This window comes from Capricornis sumatraensis, chromosome 14 (assembly GCF_032405125.1).
Source record: "Capricornis sumatraensis isolate serow.1 chromosome 14, serow.2, whole genome shotgun sequence".
In the NCBI taxonomy this organism is placed as follows: Eukaryota; Metazoa; Chordata; class Mammalia; order Artiodactyla; family Bovidae; genus Capricornis; species Capricornis sumatraensis.
In genome coordinates, this window is record NC_091082.1 from 66,588,785 (window position 1) to 66,607,721 (window position 18,937).

General features: G+C 49.4%; 1 protein-coding gene across 2 annotated transcripts in view; it reads right to left on the reverse strand.

The window, feature by feature from the left end:
• Window positions 1-221: 221 nt before the first annotated feature.
• Window positions 222-18,937, reverse strand: part of SEC16B (SEC16 homolog B, endoplasmic reticulum export factor) — a 48,493-nt gene continuing 29,777 nt past the window's right edge. The window contains exons 12-25 of one of the 2 annotated variants that reach the window (XM_068986069.1): window positions 18,321-18,438; window positions 17,005-17,116; window positions 15,064-15,169; window positions 13,221-13,361; window positions 11,770-11,889; window positions 10,917-10,989; window positions 9,330-9,614; window positions 8,412-8,479; window positions 4,575-4,727; window positions 4,326-4,424; window positions 3,810-3,918; window positions 3,597-3,676; window positions 1,843-1,941; window positions 222-1,224 (exon numbers count right to left, since the gene is read on the reverse strand). In XM_068986069.1, the coding sequence (XP_068842170.1) occupies window positions 1,156-1,224; window positions 1,843-1,941; window positions 3,597-3,676; window positions 3,810-3,918; window positions 4,326-4,424; window positions 4,575-4,727; window positions 8,412-8,479; window positions 9,330-9,614; window positions 10,917-10,989; window positions 11,770-11,889; window positions 13,221-13,361; window positions 15,064-15,169; window positions 17,005-17,116; window positions 18,321-18,438 (1,632 nt within the window). In that variant the 3' untranslated portion in view covers window positions 222-1,155. Of the gene's footprint in view, window positions 1,225-1,842; window positions 1,942-3,596; window positions 3,677-3,809; window positions 3,922-4,325; window positions 4,425-4,574; window positions 4,728-8,411; window positions 8,480-9,329; window positions 9,615-10,916; window positions 10,990-11,769; window positions 11,890-13,220; window positions 13,362-15,063; window positions 15,170-17,004; window positions 17,117-18,320; window positions 18,439-18,937 lie in introns of both variants that reach the window. The other variant, XM_068986071.1, reaches the window with a different exon arrangement.

Sequence of the window (18,937 nt, forward strand, 5' to 3'; positions counted from 1 at the left end):
CCTCAGGGAAGAGACTGAGTACGCAGTCTCAGTACGCAATGTGTACTCTCTCTCTGCAAAAATCAGCCATAGACGAGCATCTGCTATAAAATTATTTGCTTTAATCGCTATCAACATCAGAACTGTAGTACATTAAAGTACAAAACCTGTATGTACAATTACACATACAAAGAAATGTTCTTTGTGAGGAGCAATTTTCAACAAATCTGACAAACAGCAAGAGTCATTCCTACTGGGGGTTTGAAAGGAGAAATGGAAATTTCCGAGATGGCCCCCTCCTCCCTCGGGCTCCTCTGACCCTCTGAACAGCAATTTGCAAAGGCCTGAGGGAGGAAGGGAAGTATTAACAATCTCAGACACTCAATTCTCCTCTTATGGAAGGGGTGAATTTTTAGGGAACATTTTCCGTCCTTTATTACACTGATGTTTCATCCATTTGCATCATTAGGTTCAGTAGTTACCATGACAATATGATGCCTACAGCAATCTAACTTGATAGCCAGATGCCAGAATGTGAAAAAATAGGACCAGCTAAGAAAGTGAGAGAAATATAATTAATCTGAACCACATTAAAAAAAAAAATGTGCACAAACCAAAACCAAGAAGGAAACTGCCGAAATGTCACCCAAGAGAGAATGATGACAGGAAACAACGATTGAGTTTCCAAGATTCAAAACTCCTTCGCTAATGAGAGCCATGAATTGGTCTGTAACTAAGGCTGTGGAAGGAGTCAAGTTAATCTAGAATATTGCTCTGAGTGCCTCTTCCCCAGTAACTGCTGCTGCGGAGTCCCGTGCTGTTATCTTCAATTCCCGCAGAGGAATTCTTACGCCCTGATTTTTCCAAGGATCTACAGCCGCGTCCTTAATGCTGCTACCATGGCATTCCACTCCCCTCCAGACTGATGATATACCCAGCTTTTCCACCTGAAGAAGTCATTTCCACCATCACTGTGAAGCTAATCTTAAGAGATTGAACTGAGCTATGTCCTGGGAGACCCTGTCCCCTTGCTTTCTCCATACCCAGTGGAAGCAACTGGCTAGCACAACCCTCTTTGGGGCCCAAATATGGCAGAGGGGCTGGGAAATTAAGAAACAAGAGCAACATAACAGTTGTGCTTCAGGGAGACCAGCCTGGGATGGGTGGTCCTTCTCATCATGACTGGGTTGGATAGCGGCGCTGAGCTAGGCGATTTGCCCGGTTCAGGCTGGTAACCGTGGAGAGCTGGAAAAAGACAAGCACAGCACGAGGTTATAACCCCAAGCATGACTCCGCCGAGGGCTGACTGGCTGTATTGAGCTTATGCATCCTGAAAGTCTAGAATGCTTCAGGAGCATTTGGCTTCCCATGTGGTATTCTCATTATTCTCTTTCACACAACACCTTTACCTCTTAAATAAGGAGAAAGAAACTTGATTTTATAAAGAAGAGAAGTCAATAACACATCCAAGCAAGCAGTCTGCCTCAGATCATGCAGAAGCAGGGAGTTTAGTTTCAGCCAAAGTTTGCATTGATCCCCTCACCCTCAGGACACTGCTCTGGTGCAGCCACACAATTAACACCAACACAAATTGTCTCTCTTGAGGCTTATGAAAGGTCAAGAGCAATATTAATAATAGTGACACTGACTGAGCATTTTCAGGCTGCCTGATTTAATCCTCTCAACTATCCAGTGAGGTAGTTACAACTAACCCCATTTTACAGATGCAGAAACTGAGGCTTACAGAGGTTAGTCATTGCTGAAGAACTCAGGCATAGTAAGTTGTTATCAGTAAGTTATAAACCAGGGTCTCCTTCACTCAGAACCCATGCTCCAAACCCCTCTCCCTCAGGACCTCCTTACCTGGGGAACCTGAGATGGGTTGTAGAGAGGAACACTCCCTTTCACAGGGGGTGGGGGAGGCAGAACACCAGCGTTGAAGTAGAGCTCAGTGGAAACACCCTGTGATGGAAAATAATAGAAAATCCTCTTAGTCACCTCTTCCTGGATTCTAGACTGTAAGGGCCTTCCCTGAGAATCAACTTTGGTCAAGCGACGCAGTCCCTGGTGATGCAGTGGATGGGAACCCACCTGCCAATGCAGGGGACGCAGGTTCCATCCCTGCTTCAGGGAGACTTCACATGCAGCTAAGCCTGGGCGCCACATCGACTGAGCCTACATGCCTAGAGCGTGTGCTCTGCGAGAAGAGAAGCCACTGCAACCAGAGAGAGACCCACTCACTGCAACCAAAGAAAGCCCACGTAGTAGCAAAGACCCAGCAGAGTCAAAATAAACAAATAATAAATAAAGTTTAAAAACTTTTAAAGAAAGATGCACCTGTGATAGAGCTCAGGGAATCCTGAGCAAACAAACAGTTTGCTCAAACAAACAGTTCCAATGGGGACAGCCACCCTAGGGGCCTGGGGGAGCTTTGCAGAGGCTCAGGTGCTGCTGTGTGAGAAGAAAAGGCCACAAAAAATGTACTAATAGCATCATAAAAAGCAACCTCATATTCCTTGAAAAGCCTAAAATACTACAAGAGTGCCATAACCAGGCCCCAAGAAATAAAATTGTTTTCCTAGCAATTGGCATGAAATCCATACTGGACAATTTGTTAAGGCTTTATCACAATCCTTGCAAGGGTTACTGGTGAACTCTAGCTCCTACTGGAAACAGGGAAAGAGGACATTCCCTTTTTTCATTTCTTCTTTTTTTTTTTTTTTTTTTTGGCTGTGCCTTGTGACATGTGGGATCTGGGTTCCTCAACCAGGGATTGAACCTGTGCCCCCTGCACTGGAAGCACAGAGTCTTAACCACTGGACTCCAGGGAAGTCCCAAGGCCACTCTCTAGACATCACGTAAGGAAGCAGTAGTGGGCTAACTCATGTTCCTGCCCCAGACCTCTTGTCGTGAAGTCCTAACCCAGAACCTCAGAATGTATTCAGAGACAGGGTCTTTCAAGAGGTGATTAACTACTGCACAGCTCAGGGAACTGTATTTGGTGCTCCATGGTGACCTAAATGGGAAGGAAATCCAAAAAAAGAGCAGAGATATGTATACTTATGGCTGATTCACACTGCTGTACAGCAGAAACCAGCACACCACTGTAAAGCTATCCAGGCAAGAATAATGGAATGGCTGGCCATTCCCTTCTCCACGGGATCTTCCTGACCCAGGGACCAAACCCTCATTTCCTGCATTACAGGCAGATTCTTTACAATCTGAGCCATGAGAGAAGCCCCATACTCAATAAAATTAATTTTTTTAAAGTGATTAGAGTGGGCCCTAACCCATTATGACCGGTGTTCTTGTAAGAAGGGGAAATTTGGACATAGACACACACCAGGGAAAGACCACATAAAGACGCAGGGAGAACACGGCCATCTACAAGCCTGGGAGAAACCTCCTCTGCAGACACCTCCATCTCAGCTCTCCAGCCTCCAGAGCTGCGAGGAGATACTCTGGTGTTTAAACGGCACAGTCTACGACACCTTGTTCTGGCAGCCCTAGCAAACTACTACAGAGGCTTTCTCCATACTCTCCACGAGTCAGGCCCTCACAGGGCAGCACCTCCAGCCCCCATGAAAGTTCAGTTCACACACAGGTGGGCTGCTCACCTCAGGTCCCGACAAGCCTCCACTCCCCGGGCCCTCAGCTGTCCCCGCACCAGACGCTGACCCTCGGCCTTCATCTCCACCTAGGAAGCAGTGCATCGGGGGTGTTCCAGCTTCCCAGGACAGAGGAGTCCCCACTCCCAGAAGGCTCCCCCATCCCCCCTGGAAACTGCAGAGAGGACCACAGCGGGCCCAGAGGATAGGAAGCTGGCATACCTGTGTCCCTGGAGAAGGCACTGGCACCCAGCAGAGACTGGGGATCTGGGGCAGGTGTCAGTGAGAGGCTTGGGCTGGGCTGAGGTGGAGACGCTGCCCTGGGCATCTCCTGCTTAGTGGAGAAAGGAGGGTGGCGCTGATGGTCCACACGTCCGTGCCACCTGCTTGCATTCCTGCAGCACCCACACGGTGGCCTCCACCCTCAACCAGGGCTGGCCTCCTCTTCAGCACACTCCATTCTCTTCATACCACTGCTCTGCTCAATAAGCCAAGTCACTGCCGGCTCTCGAAAGTTAAAATTCTACATCCTAACTTTTAAGGCCTTTCATCATCTGCCTCTCCCCTCACTGGACCAATCTGTCTCCCACAACCTCCCATCACAAGACCAGTTTCATCCAGACCAGGGTGGAGAGGCTACCTCCAGGCCCTCCTGGAGCTGAGGAAACTTCCTCAGAAGGGGCCACAGGAGAGGGAGCTTCCCTGCCCAGCCCCCTGCAACCTTCCACCCAAGGTTACCTCAGAATCCGAGCTGTCAGACGAGTCTTCGTCTCCAGAGGGGGATGCGTTGTGGGTGGGCTTCGAGCGGAACCAGCTGAACCAGCCAAACCTTGAGCTCTGGAAGAGAGATGGGGAGTTCTGTGGTCTGCAGGGTGGAGATTAACCCCCCCTCACTGTGACGGTGGTGAGACAGGAGAGGAGGGGACCCCACAAGAGCCCAGCTCCCCAGCTCTGCACCACCAACCGGTAAGAAAAACATCCCTCCACCTTTGCGTTCTCCTTCACGTTTCCGAGCTTTTCTCTCTGGACGGTATTTTGGGAAGATTTTGTATCTGCCTCCTCGGAGGACTCCTCCCCATCCTCCTTGACTGATACAGTGGGACTCTCGGAAATACTTCGAGCTCTGGGAATCAGTGGCACCTGGAATTAGAGAAAAGAGAAGTAACAGCTTTATAGCACTTGACAGGTTACAAAGGCACATTCACGTGAATTCCCTCAGCTGACCTGCTCAATAGATCAGCGGGATAGCCTTACAGGATCTAATATGACTGATGGGGAACCACGATTTAGCCCCAAGGAATAACTTGCTGAAGGTCTCAGGACAAGGGTAGAGCCCAGTCTCAATCTTCAGATCATCCTTAATCCTACAGGGTTTTGGCCACTGTGCTACTAGTCCCTAGGAGCATCAGGTTTCCAGCACTATGCCAAGGCCTGGAGCAGGGGTATGGAATGCTTCCACTGGAGATGAAGAGAGCCAGGAAACACCCTTCAGGGAACCTCTAAATGCAAACATCAGGGAAGGTTGACAACCACCGAATCGAACTCATCCCAGACCTTACTTCCTAGCTGACTTGCTCAAGATGAACTGTGAGCAGCTGTACCGGGGGAAGTAAAATACACCCACATCCCTGTGTATTAATTTTGTGTGTGTGGTAGAATATATCGGGTTGCCCAAAAAGTTCGCTCAGGTTTGTCTGTAACACCTTACGGAAAAATCCAAATAACTTTTTGGCCAACCCAATACATTTCCTACAGTTTACCCATTTAACCACTTAAAGTGTACAGTTCAGTGTATTAGAATATTCATGATGTTGCATAACCATCACCGCTTTCCATTTTCAGAAATTTTCATTAACCTCAACAGAAACTCTGTTCCCATTAAAACTAACTCCCCATTTTTCCTTCTTCCCTCTGGCCCCTGAGAACCTCTACGCTTTCTGTCTCTATGAGTTTGCCTATTCTAGATGGCTTGTATAAGTGGAACCATACAGTATTTGTCCTTTTGTGCTGTATTTACAATTTGTACCCTCAGAAAAAGATAATTGGTATAACCTTTAGAAAAAACACTTTTGCAAATACAGAAAAAGTTTCATTTTTTATTCTAATGAGTATAGAACTTACTGTGTACCAAGTAGTATTCTGAGCATTTTATATACAGTGAGTCATCTAATCCTTACAACTATCCTGTTAGGTAGGTACTGTTATTATCATCCCATTTAACATGAGAGAAAACTAACACACAGAAAAGCAACCTGTATAAGATCACACAGCTAGTTAAGGGCAGAGCAAGGATTCAAACCCAAGCTGTCTGACTTTCCTTCTAGGAATTTCTCTCCTAATTGAGTAATTCAAGAAAAACACAAGGATTATATGTTAGAATGTCCATCACTGTGTTTTACATATGAAGGGAAGGGAAGGGAGGAGTAAGGAGAAAGAGTAGAAAAGAAAAGGAAGAGAGAGACACTTGAAGTGCTTAACAAAGTAGTAAAGACGAATTAAAATCTGAGCTCCTTCCAGGGCCTACCAGGCCCTCTATAATCCTGCCTTTCTCTGTCTCTCTAGTCTGGCTTCTTAGCCCTCTCCTCAATTTTTTTTTTTTTTTCACTTTTTTGACCACACTGAACAGCTTGCAGGATCTTAGTTCTCCAATCAGGGACTGACCCCAAGCCCTCAGTAATGAAAGCACAAGCAAAGTCCTAACCACTGGACCATCACGGAGTTCCCTCGTCCCTCTCTAGATACAGCCCATACTCTCCCTCAGTTGTGCCAGGTCATCTTATTATAGGGTCTTTGCTCTTGCTATGCCCCCTGCCTTGAACACTTCTTCCCTGAATACTTACCTGGCTCATGCCCACCCTCCATGCTGAGCTCAGAGACGCACTGCCTCCCACACCATCTAAAGGAACATCCCTCAAGCGTACAGTGGTTTATTTGCAGTCGCCTCTACTGAACAGAAGCCCCATGAAGGTAGGCTTTGTCTAGTTCCCTATGTATCCCCAGCCTTGATAAGAGGACCAGGGACACTGCAGGATCTCCGTATTTGTGAATGAATAAACTCATGAGCAACGATGTTTCCATACAGTGAATTTATCACACCAAAACTAAAAATCATATTTAAGAATGACATGGAAAATATCATTTTATAGTGTTAAAAATAGAAAATAAAGCTTCATCTACCTATGTTTTCAACCATTTAAAAACACATGTATGTGTATAACAGGCTTCCCTGGTGGCTCAGACGGTAAAGCATCTGCCTGCAATGCGGGAGACCCGGGTTTGATTCCTGGGTCGGGAAGATCCCCTGGAGAAGGAAATGGCAATCCACTCTAGCACTCTTGCCTGGAAAATCCCATGGATGGAGGAGCCTGATAGGCTATAGTCCATGGGGTCGCAAAGACATGTATGTGTATATATATACACACTTATGCATGTGGGCTAAGTCGCTTCAGTCATGCCCGAATTTTTGCAACCCTATGGACTGTAGCCTGCCAGGCTCCTCTGTCCATTGAATTTTCCAGGCAAGAATACTGGAGTGGGTTGCCGTGCCCTCCTCCGGGCATCTTCCCAACCCGGGGATCTTCCCAAGCCAGTGATCAAACACTCATTGCTTAAGTCTCCTGCATGGGCAGGCGCGATCTTTAGCACTAGCACCACTGGGAAGCCCATACACACATCTATATATACACCCATATAGACGGCCTCCTTCACTCTTTGAAAGTTTGTATCATACAACTTTGCTTTTACCAAAGACTGACATTAGTACCTATTTTCACTAACAAACAAACAAACAAAAACCCAAAGAGGACTTTCACTTTTACCAAAAAAGTCAGAAAGCGAAAAAAGCATTCAGCATTTGTTTTGTAGGAGCCATTTTAGAGGCAGCTCGTATCCCAATCAGTGAGACTGGCCCCACCAAGCTCCTTTACCGGAAACTACACTCAGCATCTCACGTGGGTTTGAACCGTATCTGTGAGCATCTGTGCTTCATCTTGATTCATTTTGTGCATTGTGAGCAAGATGTGTACTGAGGTAATTGCTTCTTCCCTTCACTTCATTTAGACTTACAAAAGGTTTCATAGGAAGGCTCTGCTTTCAGATAGCATGAGAAATGTGTACATAGAAAAAATATAAGACGAAAATAAACTATTTGGCTATGAGATTCTGAGTGATGGCTGTTTGACACTTTACATGACATTTTCTGTTTTTCAGATTTTGTATAACAATAAAGCACTAATTTAGGGGGAAAAAACATGTTTTAAGGTCTGTAGCTTAGTTACTACTCAAGACAGTTCTATGACATCACTTCCAACCAGGCAAAGCTAGAGAGTATCTTAAATTTGGACCAGCAATGCCTGTTACTAGTGGAGGGACTCATTCACTCAACAGCTGAATAGACGATTAACTAGACATGGTTACCTCCAAGACCTGAAGAGAAGAGACACAGCTGCCATAGGTCCTTCTCAGAAATAGAGCAAGGTAAAAATGTTAAAGATAGAAATATCAAGAGTCTTCTCTGATGGCGCAGAGCACAGCAAGTGTTCAGTGCATCAGTAAGAAGAGGGCATTGGAGGGGGCTGATGTGCAAGACCAGAGGCAAACCCAGTCCTGCCCCCATGGACACAGGTTGGCAGGAGTGAAATGAACAAGAACGAGCCTCCTCTCCACCTCTCGGGATCCAGTGTAGAAAGAAGCAAGGGGCAATGTGGAAGGAAGGGCTGGTGCAGGGCACAGGAAGGTGCCTGCATGTGGCTCAGCAACTGGGGCAGCTGGAGGGAATCTACAGCTCAGAGTGGGTGCTGTCTTCTGGGGACTCTGTCCTCTCACCTGGGGTCTGGAAACAGCCTTCTGCCCACCAGGATGCTGGAGGGTTTCTGGAGACACTGTGTTCTCTCCTATGGCATAAAACACAACAGAAATCAGGATGTGAAGTTGGGTCTTTCCCTTCTCTCCTGAAGAAGGGTAATGGGAACACAGCCAGCTTTCCTAATTGCCAAGTGGCCAGAGCTCTGGGCACATAGCCCCCAGTGGATCAGAATAAATATGAGGTCCATTTGCACAAGCCTCTCAATTCCGGCCACCCCAGAACATGCCACTCACCCAACCTCCACCCCAAACCAAGATCACTCCACGAGAACCCTGAAATGAGAGCCAAGTCAGGCTGGGTCACAGGGATCCTCCCAGGCATCCCCTCCATGAGAGCCTCCCATCTTGGATGGGCCCTTGTCTTGGAAGGCCTAAGATCTGGCCCTTCCGCTTGGCTTCCTGCACTTCCCTGGCATCACTCGGCACTGCTCACCCACACTCGGCACCTGTTGTCCAAGATCTGACGGGACAAGACAGAAGCACGCGCCTCTGCCTGCAGCCCCTGACACAGATGACTTCAGAAAGAGGCCTTGGCCTAAACTGCAGCTGGAGGCACAAGTGGCCCTGTCTTGCCTTCTATGCCTCTCTCCTGGAAACTACGGAATCCAAAAGGAGGGCCAGAGCAGCTGCTGGAGGCTGTGCTGTGTTTGTCCCAGCAGAGAGCGGGGCTGGAATGGGAGAGAGCCGTCTCCCTCGGATGAACGCGAAGTTACCAGCCCAGGTCTGACACCCGGAAGCCCTCAATCACGTGCACACCCACCACCCAGGGCTTCACAAGCTCCCACCCCACATCCCACACTGGCCCCTGCACCGCCCTCCTCTGCTTGCTCCCCTCCACACCTCCCACCCAAGGCTCGCTGCCTTGCTGGCAGCTCTTACCAGGGGCCAGGTGTATCTGCTGGGCTTCCTCCCAAGCTGTTCCTCCGGGAGCCTCTGTCACTGCCACACTGCCAATGGGCCCCAGCAGATGGGTCTCAGGAACCGAGTAGAGAGGCACTGGGACCCCCATCTGCCCAGAACCGCCACCTGTTGGGTAGGAGCCGGGCTGCTGTGGGCTGAGCTGGGCCGGGCCCGACTGCTCCAGAGTTGGCCACAGAGCTGAGTGGTCACCATTGGCTTCTGAGTTGCCTTGAGGTCCAGAAAGACCCTGATAGAAAGTGTTTTCTAAGGACACAGGACAAAGAAGAAGAGGTGAGACCTGTAATGTGGCCTTTGTGTGGACTAACCAGGAACAAGCCTGCTCTTTGGAAAGCAGTGACGAGGACAGGCCAGTTGATGTGGCCACCATCAATGGGACAAGTATAACACAGCAGCGATTGTAACACCTTCCACCGCTTATGACTTAGAGTTTTCAAAACTATCTCCCTCACAGCTTGTATGATCTCTCAGCCTTTTAAACCAGGGGGTTGGGATGGCAGAAATGACCATTTAGTCTAACTCCACACTTTTTAGCTTTTGGATAAACTTTTTTTTATGGATTTACTAATGGACTGGGGTACTTGACATTTAGAAAGTTTCAATGTAAAACCCAAATCAGACTACAGAAATGATGGCTTTGTTTTGAAAGATAAGAGCTTTGGCCCAGGAAGGGGACTTGGTGACATCCTTTCTGGCTCCACTGTGTTGCTGACGAGACAGACCAAGGTGTGGACTGTGGACGTGGACAATGGTTGGCCCAAATTATGGGACCAGTGAGGTAGGCTGACCTACCCGCTTGATAGGGCAGCAGGAGACACGGCTGTTTGCCAGGGGAAGTGACCACTCAGGAGCACCCAGCCTGCTCTCCTACATCCCTCTCCCCTCACCGATTCTGGGGCACAGCAGCAAAGCCGGGATACAGAGACCAAGGCCTGCCCATCCTTGCTATCCCCTTAATCATCCCTAAAGGAGGTACAAAAGGCTGGGAACCAGCCAGAAGCAAAGCTGTGAGACCCCTGTCCTCACCCCACCAGTGAGTGCTATTTGGGGAAACAGCATGGAGTTAACTGGGATAATAATGTCTGCCCAGCGCAACAACTGAAGCATCCTAAGGGAAAAGGAGGGATCTGCTGAAAACACTTTGAAGCCTATTTCACGTATGCGGCAACTGATGCTCAAACAGCATAGGCGCTTCCGATGTACCCCCCACTAACGTGAAATACAGGTGATCCACCACCTCGGGCGCCAAGAAATGCATCCACCCAGGAGCTGGTACTGACACAAGCGAGGCAACTATGTAACGACTCAGCAACAACAAGATTAAAGCCTGAGTGTGAAACAAAACCTCTAGCAATGCGGAAACAGAAGTGCCAGGGAAGGCTGTGGCCGGCGGGGCTGTGTAGAGAGAAGCCTGGACCACAGGTCAGACTGACACAGGCGAGGAAGGCACTCCAGGCAACGAAGCGGGAAAGTTTTTTGTTAGGTTATCTCCTATAATCAGATCCCAAGAGTCGGTTATTTACACACTCAGTTCATTAGTTTAGGTACCTGGAGTTTTTCCGGCTTCTGAAATAACCACTTGAGCAGACTGAGGACCCCCAACATCTCCTGCTTCCTTTCGCTATTAAGATAAAGTAAAATCCTCTTAGGTGACACAAAGGAAAACAAAAATAGGAAACATGATTTGAAATGAAGTCAAGACACTTCGGCAGTGACGAGGTAAGGGAGCCTCAGGTGAATGTGGGGGCTGTGAGGGGTTGGGGGTGGGGGGCCCACGGGTCTTCCTACCTCCCAGCTCTGCTCGGAGACAGCAGGCAGAGGCCAGGGCATCCTCCTCTCCCAGAGGAAGGGGCAAGAAGAGGGAACTAAACCACGGGCCCCAGGGCCCAAAGCACACGGGGGAAGCAAGGGCCACGTGTGTCTAAAAAAAAAAAAAAAAAATCCACCTGCCCCTTTCTCAGAGACAGAGGAAGAAAGGAGATGGAGGAGGCCTTGTTCCAATTACTGTGACAATTACTACCAGCTGCTTTTGCAATTGTCAGAATAAAAAAAAAAAAAAAAGGAAAGGTCCGGAAGTCTTTTAAGCATTTGCTCTACATTACATGAAAGTGGCACCGGGCCACCGTGAGCCACTGTTCCTCACAGAGACGGAAGCTTTGATGGTCATTCAGAGAAGGGTGGCCGGGTGACTCGGGAGAGGGTCCCACTGTCTCACAGGGGAACACAGGAAAATGTCTCCCCCCGGGAGGGGAGCGCGTTAGCGGAAGCTGAGTGCTACCCCCTCCCCCACCAGGCTGTGCTTCCCTGGGGACAGAGGACACCACGGCCCTCCATGGTTTTGGGGACTTGCTGAGGTCAGTGCCTGCCTACGCTGTGTCTAGAGGACCACCCGCCCCCTCACCTGCAGCTCCCTGTGGTGCCCCCGAAGGTGCACCAGCCAGTCCGGCTCCAGGTCCCTGTCTCCTCGGTGGCGGTGGCGTTCTAAAACCAGAGGATCTGACAGCTTCAGTCTCTCTGCCAGCTGTGCCCAGATGGTAAGAGAGAGAAAAGGAGGGAGAGAAGTAGGAGAAATGGCAGTAAGAAAAAAGGAAGCCTTTGCTCACTTGTAAATCAGATTACAAAGAACTGCCAAATAGCAAATTCAGCAGATACCTTCCTCAAATCGCAACATAAACAGTTAAACCATCCTGGTGTTAGATACTAAATAAAATACGAGGAGAAACTGCTACTCTGCTCTACGTCTCTGCAAAGCTGTTCTCAGGAGCAGTGCTTCTCAAACTTCAGAGCTGGTAGGAACCACCCGGGATTTTGTTAAAATGCTAATTCCGATCCCAGAAGTCTGTGGGGCCTGAGATCAGGCATTGCTAACAAGCCCATGTTGCCGGTCGAAGGACTGCTTATGTTGCAAGATTATTCAGTCATTGCTTTTCTGGTGGCTCAGTGGTAAAGAATCTGCCTGCCAATGCAGGAGGCGCAGGTTTGATCCCTGGGTCAGGAAGATCCCCTGGAGGGGAGAATGGCAACCCACTCCAGTATCCTTGCCTGGGAAATCGCATGGACAGAGGAGCCTTGATGGGGTCGCAAACAGTAGGACACAACTCAGTGACTAAAAAACAACAATAACATCCCATCGTAAAGTCCCCAAACTTTGTGACTCCTCCCTTCTGTCTCCTGAGCTGCCTACAACCATCATCCTGTTGGCAGGAATTTGCCATTAAGGGCACTCAGTAGCACAGATTTTACTGGCTACAGAATCCAACACTTGGGCCTCATTTAAAGCAAAGCAAAAAGTGATGGTAGGCTGCCTTTTTACTCTCAGCTAATGGATTTTTCTTCAATTAATTGGAACAACTATTTGCCTGATTGTTTTCTTTCCCAGGAACTGAAAGTTGATGTTTTTGTTTTCTCTTTTTTGAATGTATCTCACATGTGATAAAATATTCCATGCATTTAAAAGCATTTTAATAAGGATCATTTCCCATTTTAATCACTAAAATATATTTTCTAAGCCCAGCTTTTATAATTAGGATGGTTTGCCATAACATGCATTTTTACTGTACCAAAAAAGCAGATGCAAGAATGACTTCCTTGCACAGCACACGCCTGGTTTCCAGTCCCCCTATTTCAAACCGACTCCCGCCCCCCGCCCCTCCCACCCATAGCATCCTTCTTTATGCAGTGTCAGGCCTCTGCTTATCACATTTGGGCATGCATATGTGGTCAAAGACAGCCAGGGGCTCCAATTTTATAGCATGTTCAAAAAAGATGAAATGGGGCTCTGAGCCGCTTTACAATAGCTTTCTCTGAACACTGAAGATAACACACCTGCAGAGAACCCTTTGAGAAGCTCACCTTGATGAGTTCCACTAATAGCACAGGGTGGCTGCTCTCTCCGTGGCTCAGGAGGGCTGTGCCAATGGCTTCGCAGTAATGCAAGGCCTGGGACGTGAGGCCATAATCTGCCAGACGGGAAGCATAAAGGAGCTTATACACCTGCGAAGAGGAGCAGGGCCAGAAAGAGAGAAGTGGAGATAAGACTTCTTGGAAGTCAGTGGACTGCCAACTTCCTCTAACTCTGGGTCCAAATATTAAAGAGGGCCTTGCAACATTTAGGGCATTCTATCTATGTATAGACACAGTTCCAAACCCAGCCTGCAGTTCCATCATTGCAGAGAATGGGGTGGAAGGCACATCAGCGGAGTCTCCCTAGGCACTGGTCACCATGGAAATGCACCAGCCTCTCCACTTCTTATCAGGCAGCCTGTATCTCTGGGAAGCCTGGTGTCTGGCAGAGGACCAGGTGCCAGGGGCACAGGTAAAAGAAGAAAAAAAATGCCTCTGGTGGAAGGGGCTTCAAGCCTAAGAGGGAGAGTACAGGCAGATACAGGTAAGGGTTCAGAGACACATGAGGGACAGAGCCAGATGGAGAACAGAGGGGCTGAGAATCAGACAGACCCAAGTTCAAACCCCAGCTCTATGCTGGTATGGAGCATGAAACTAGTTCACCCACCTCCTCTCCGCACCTTGGTTTCCTCGCTCTAATAGGGGGATGATACTACGATCTCCCCCTTGGTGGTTTCAAAGATTCAATGAGATAATCCATGTAAAGTCCCTAGAGCAAATGGCACCCAAGAGATGTGAGCCAATAGCATGTAACTCCTTGGAGCCTGCCTCACAGAATTAGAGATCACTCAGTTAGAGGAGCATAGCACAGTGCCCGGTGTGCAAAACTCATTCCCTAAAAACAGCGAATCTCACTGCTATCAGCCCAAAGACAGCTGAGAGGTGGGATGAGTACAGAAGAGACAGACTGAAGACCTGCGCAGACACAGAGGAGCCCGCTGGGCAGGGCTGCGCTGGGAAAGGCGGGCCTCCGGTCAGACCCTCACAGAAGATACCGACTGGGTCACGGCCCTATGGACAGTAATCCACTCATCTCCAGGCTTTGCTTTGTGTTTGGTGGTGGTGTGTGTGTGTGTGTGTGAAACCCTTACAGAAGATACTAACTGGGTCACGGCCCTATAGACAGTAATCCATTCATCTCCAAGGCTTTGTTTTGTGTTTGGTGGTGGTCTGCGTGTCTGTGTGTGTGTGTTGCCACCGGATACATTCTCACTACAATCACTGAAGAAGTCTCTGGGGATCAAAGGGGACACCAGGGCGTCCAGTAGAGAGGTTGACAGGTTAGAACCTGGACATGGATGCTGCCCACATACCTGCAGCCCTGAGAGGAAAAAGGAAGGACAGGGGCCAAAGGACAGAGCAGGGAGGAATTCCAGAGTTAAAGATGGAGGCATCTGAGAGAGATGGGAGCGGCAGGTCAGAGGACAGTAGGAATGTGAACAGCCGGGGGCCGCTCCGGGCAGGATGGCCGTGGAGCCAAGGAGAAGACGGAGCCATCTGGAGACAGAATATCGGAAGGAGCTGCAGACAAGAGCAGGGCCCAGGGGCGCCTGCCTGATTCTCCTTTGTCAGAAGGGAGGCAGGAGCCCGCCGCACAGAGGCTGCTGCCATGTTTTGCTTTCCTGTCTTAAAACGCAGACCTTGAGGGGACCTAGAAAGAAATCCTAACCCTTCCCACACTCCAGCTCATGAGGAAAAGCCCAGTGGATGACCGCCTGCCAGAGAGCAAGGCTGAGAATCCAGCCGCCCACAGCCATCAGATGCTGATAGGGCGTCGTGAGCATTCAGTTACCTGGAAAGAAGGGATGAAGGATCGGGGACGGCCCAGCATCTGACAGTACTCGAAGATTTCCGTCCTCTGGATAGCCTCAGTTGTTGCAAATTTCAAAAACTCTTGACTAAAACCAGGGAATAACAATAAAAGAGTTTGAGGTTGGGGCGGATGGGGGATGGATTTCACTCATAGATAGCCAAACACCAGCTGCATCCATTCAAGGCAGAGTTTCTGTCCTGGGCTGATCCCTGGGGCAGCTCCAAGAGAAGAAGGAGAATCTGTGCCCCCAAAGGCTCTGGGGGAAGGCGGGGCCAAGCGGGGGGCGGGGGGGAGTGGGGGCGGTTCCTGCCATCTTTCCTGAGGGTCACTTAAGGCAAGATGCTCTCATGCCCAGCTCAGAGGGGCACTGCATCCCCCCTGTAAGCATGCTGAGCACCAGCCTGAGTGCCCTGAGAGCCCAGAGGGGGTGTCTGGGAGAGGTCACCCCAGCCTGAGCAGAAGAGCAGGAAAGAGGGAGCCGTGTGATGTTCCAGGAGCACTGAAGACAAAGGCCCTGCAGAGAGAGGGTAGCACCACAGAGCCCAAAGTCAAATGACGGTCCCTACATTGCACGCTCATTCCAGTGAGAAAGCAGATTGAGTGAACGTGATCAGGGGGACCCTCAGAGTCCCCACGGGCCCCAAAACAGCTGCCGTGGGGGCTGAAACCATAATCACCAGGGCTTCCCCTGGGGTCAGGGCTGGATCTCCAGAAACATCCTCATGCAGTAGACAGGAGGGGGACACCTTAACCCAGGGGTCTCCAACCTGCAGGATCTAATGCCTGGAGATCTGAGGTGGAGCTGATGCAATAATAACAGAAATAAAGTGCACAATAAATACAATGCACTTAAATCATACCGAAACCATACGAGGATTTTTTCCTCCCACCAATCCAAATCCGTGGAAAAACTGTCTTCCACAAAACCAATCCCTGGTGCCGAAAGGGTTGGGGACACTGCATAACCCATTTCACTTATTTGGCACATCTGGCCAAGACAGGCGTCTTTGACAAATTAACTATGTGCTATCGGAGACCATGACCTTGACAGACAGGTCATGAGACAATGCATTTCTACAAAGAAAAGCCTGACAGTCTGGATTCCAAGTCCAACCTGACTGCACTTTAGCTATACAATCTTAGACCTGTTACTCCACCTCTCCGTGCCTCAGTTTCCCTCCTCTACAAAGCAAAGCTTAAAAATACACTTTCTTCACAGGGTCCATGTGTAATGATTAAAGGAAACGGTGCAAATAAAACACATGGTACAATGTAAGAGCTTAGGAAATCTTAACTATCAACAGAGAGAGAGAAAGAAAGATCCAGAATGTGGAGGGTGGCTAAGGAGCAGCCTGGTCTTTTCATCCATTTATCCACTGTCTAGGGGCTTATCAAGGTCCTTCTCTGTGAGAAGTCTCATGTTATGCCCAGCAGGGAACAAGCGACAGGCCTAACTTTTGAGTAGCTTTTGAGTAGCTTGTGTGTCAAGTCAGTGTGAGCTGTGGGGGCGAAACACAAACTTCTTCCACTTGCAGGCTTTGCCCAAGGCCAGCTCTGAGAATAGGTCCAGAGCTGCCTAACGCAGAGCCTCAAGCCACCGCGCTATTAGCATTTTCTGAGTCAATCTCTGGTCATGGAGCCAGGGCGCCACCGAGTGGCCAGAGGGGCACACTACAACCCACGGGCACCAGCTCGCAGCTCCCGGGAGCAGGGCCTGGGCCTGAGGACCCCTGGCGGTGTGATGGGGCACTCTTCCCGGCGGCTCTCAGCCCAGAGCCTACCTGTGCTGAAAAACCGTCAGCAGCAGCTGAACATTCACAAACGACAATGGAAAAATGAAGCCACGCCACCCAGCTGGGGCTAACCCAATCCCCTGGAAGACGTCCTCCCCTCTCTCTGCCCCCCAGAAGACTGGCATACCTGTGGCTACTGCCCAGCAAGGCCAAGTAGTCTGTCTTCACGGTGTAGTAGCCGAAGGGCACGTGAGCCATAAGGTAGCAGAAGTGAGCAGCCTCCACCAGCCCCTTCCCAGCTGTAGGCGGAGAACAAGCCTGGGTCAGGGAACACGCCCACCAAGGGAGGGACCCACTATCCGGGCGGGAGGGGAGAGGGTTAGAGAGCGGCTCCGAGGTCAGAGCAGACAGCTTCACGGGATAAAACAAGCAGCTCTCCAAGACACGAGCTACAGACTCCACACCTTACTCCCTCTCCCACCCCATTTTTGCCCTCCGACTTTACACTTCTCTTCAGCCAGAAGAAGGCACTATTTCACATTCCCCTCAATGGACTTTTGATGAGGACGTTTCTACGCATTTTAGTCCTTCTGGAAGAGGAGAAATAGGTAAGAAATGCCTACACCTGAGCAGAGAAGCAGACTGTTGGAAGCAGCGGTTTTTAAACTCGGCTTCTTGGGGCATTCATGCCTCCCCCGCCAAAATCAAACAATCGACTTTTCCCAGTGCTCATAAAAATCACATCCATTACCAAATTGTTCCCAGTTTTAAATGTTCTCCCATACCTTTTTCATTACTTCAACACTGAGTTAATTCAAGTAGGCAAAGTAATTAGCTTGGCACCCAAGAAGGTTCAACAAAAGTTAGTTCTTTCTACTCAGGTGCTGAATAACTCGTCATTTGACTGGGCACTGTACCTGTAGCTATTTTAAGTTTAGCAGAGCAGTATTTCACGAAGTGCCACAAAGCAATGATTTTCTAAATATTCTGTCCCTTGACCCAGTCTGAGAACCACTGATCCGCAACATCCAACAGCCCCTAAGTGTTTAAAAGGCCACATTCACAAAGAGATGATAGCAATAAAGACTACACAGTTCCCCAGGGTAGCTCAGGCGAAAATAGAATTTCCTATCTGGTCGGGCTGGGTCACTGGGGGACTAACAACAACAGTAGGGGAGATGCTCCAGGTGTTAACTCCATCTGCTGGGGACTCTGACCCCAGCACAGGTATCAACCACTCAGGGCAGCCTCCTGCAGCGGCGGGACCCCGGAGTCTCAGGGGCCTGGCCTGCACTCGCTCACAGCAGAAATCTGGGAAACAGAAAGGCAAGAAGGACACTCCTCTCCCTGGATTTTCTGTCCCCAAAACACTGAGGCTCCTGGGTCAAAGGAATGCCTGAGGCATAGACTCGGGCCCAACACGGAACCTAAGTCTAAGCACAGGGTGTTTAAAGCCGGCCTGGGGACAGAGGCGAGGAGGGGGCGGAGCTTGTCTCTGCTTACCCAGGGTGTCCCCCATGGTGACAATCGTGCGCTGGTACAGCTCCGGGTCCCCACCCTGGTTTGATAGAATCACTGCCAAGTGTGGCCTCCAGTCTCCCCACTGCTTGTCCCCACAACACTGAAAAGCAGCAGAAACATGGAACATTGGCTGAGTAATACAGCCCCAGCCAGAACATAGGTTAAGGAAGGCTGTTGTCTATTTTCTGATTTGCCAGGAATGCCTATTTGGCTGCCTGCAGTGCGGCCACTCACTGATTCTGAGTTTTCTCTTTTTAAAAAAGCAAAACTCTTAGAAGGATGGGTAGGCAGACACATTACATACACACATACACAGGAATATTGGGAGGTGGCCGTTGGTGGTTGAGTCACTAAGTCATGTCTGACTCTTGCAACCCATGGACTGCAGCCCACCAGGCTCTCCTGTCCCTGGGATTCTCCTGGCAAGAATACTGGAGTGGGTTGCCATTTCCTTCTCCAAGGCATGAAAGTGAAAAGTGAAAGTGAAGTTGCTCAGTCGTGTCCAACTCTTAGTGACCTCATGGACTGCAGCCCACCAGGCTCTCCTGTCCCTGGGATTCTCCAGGCAAGAATACTGGAGTGGGTTGCCATTTCCTTCT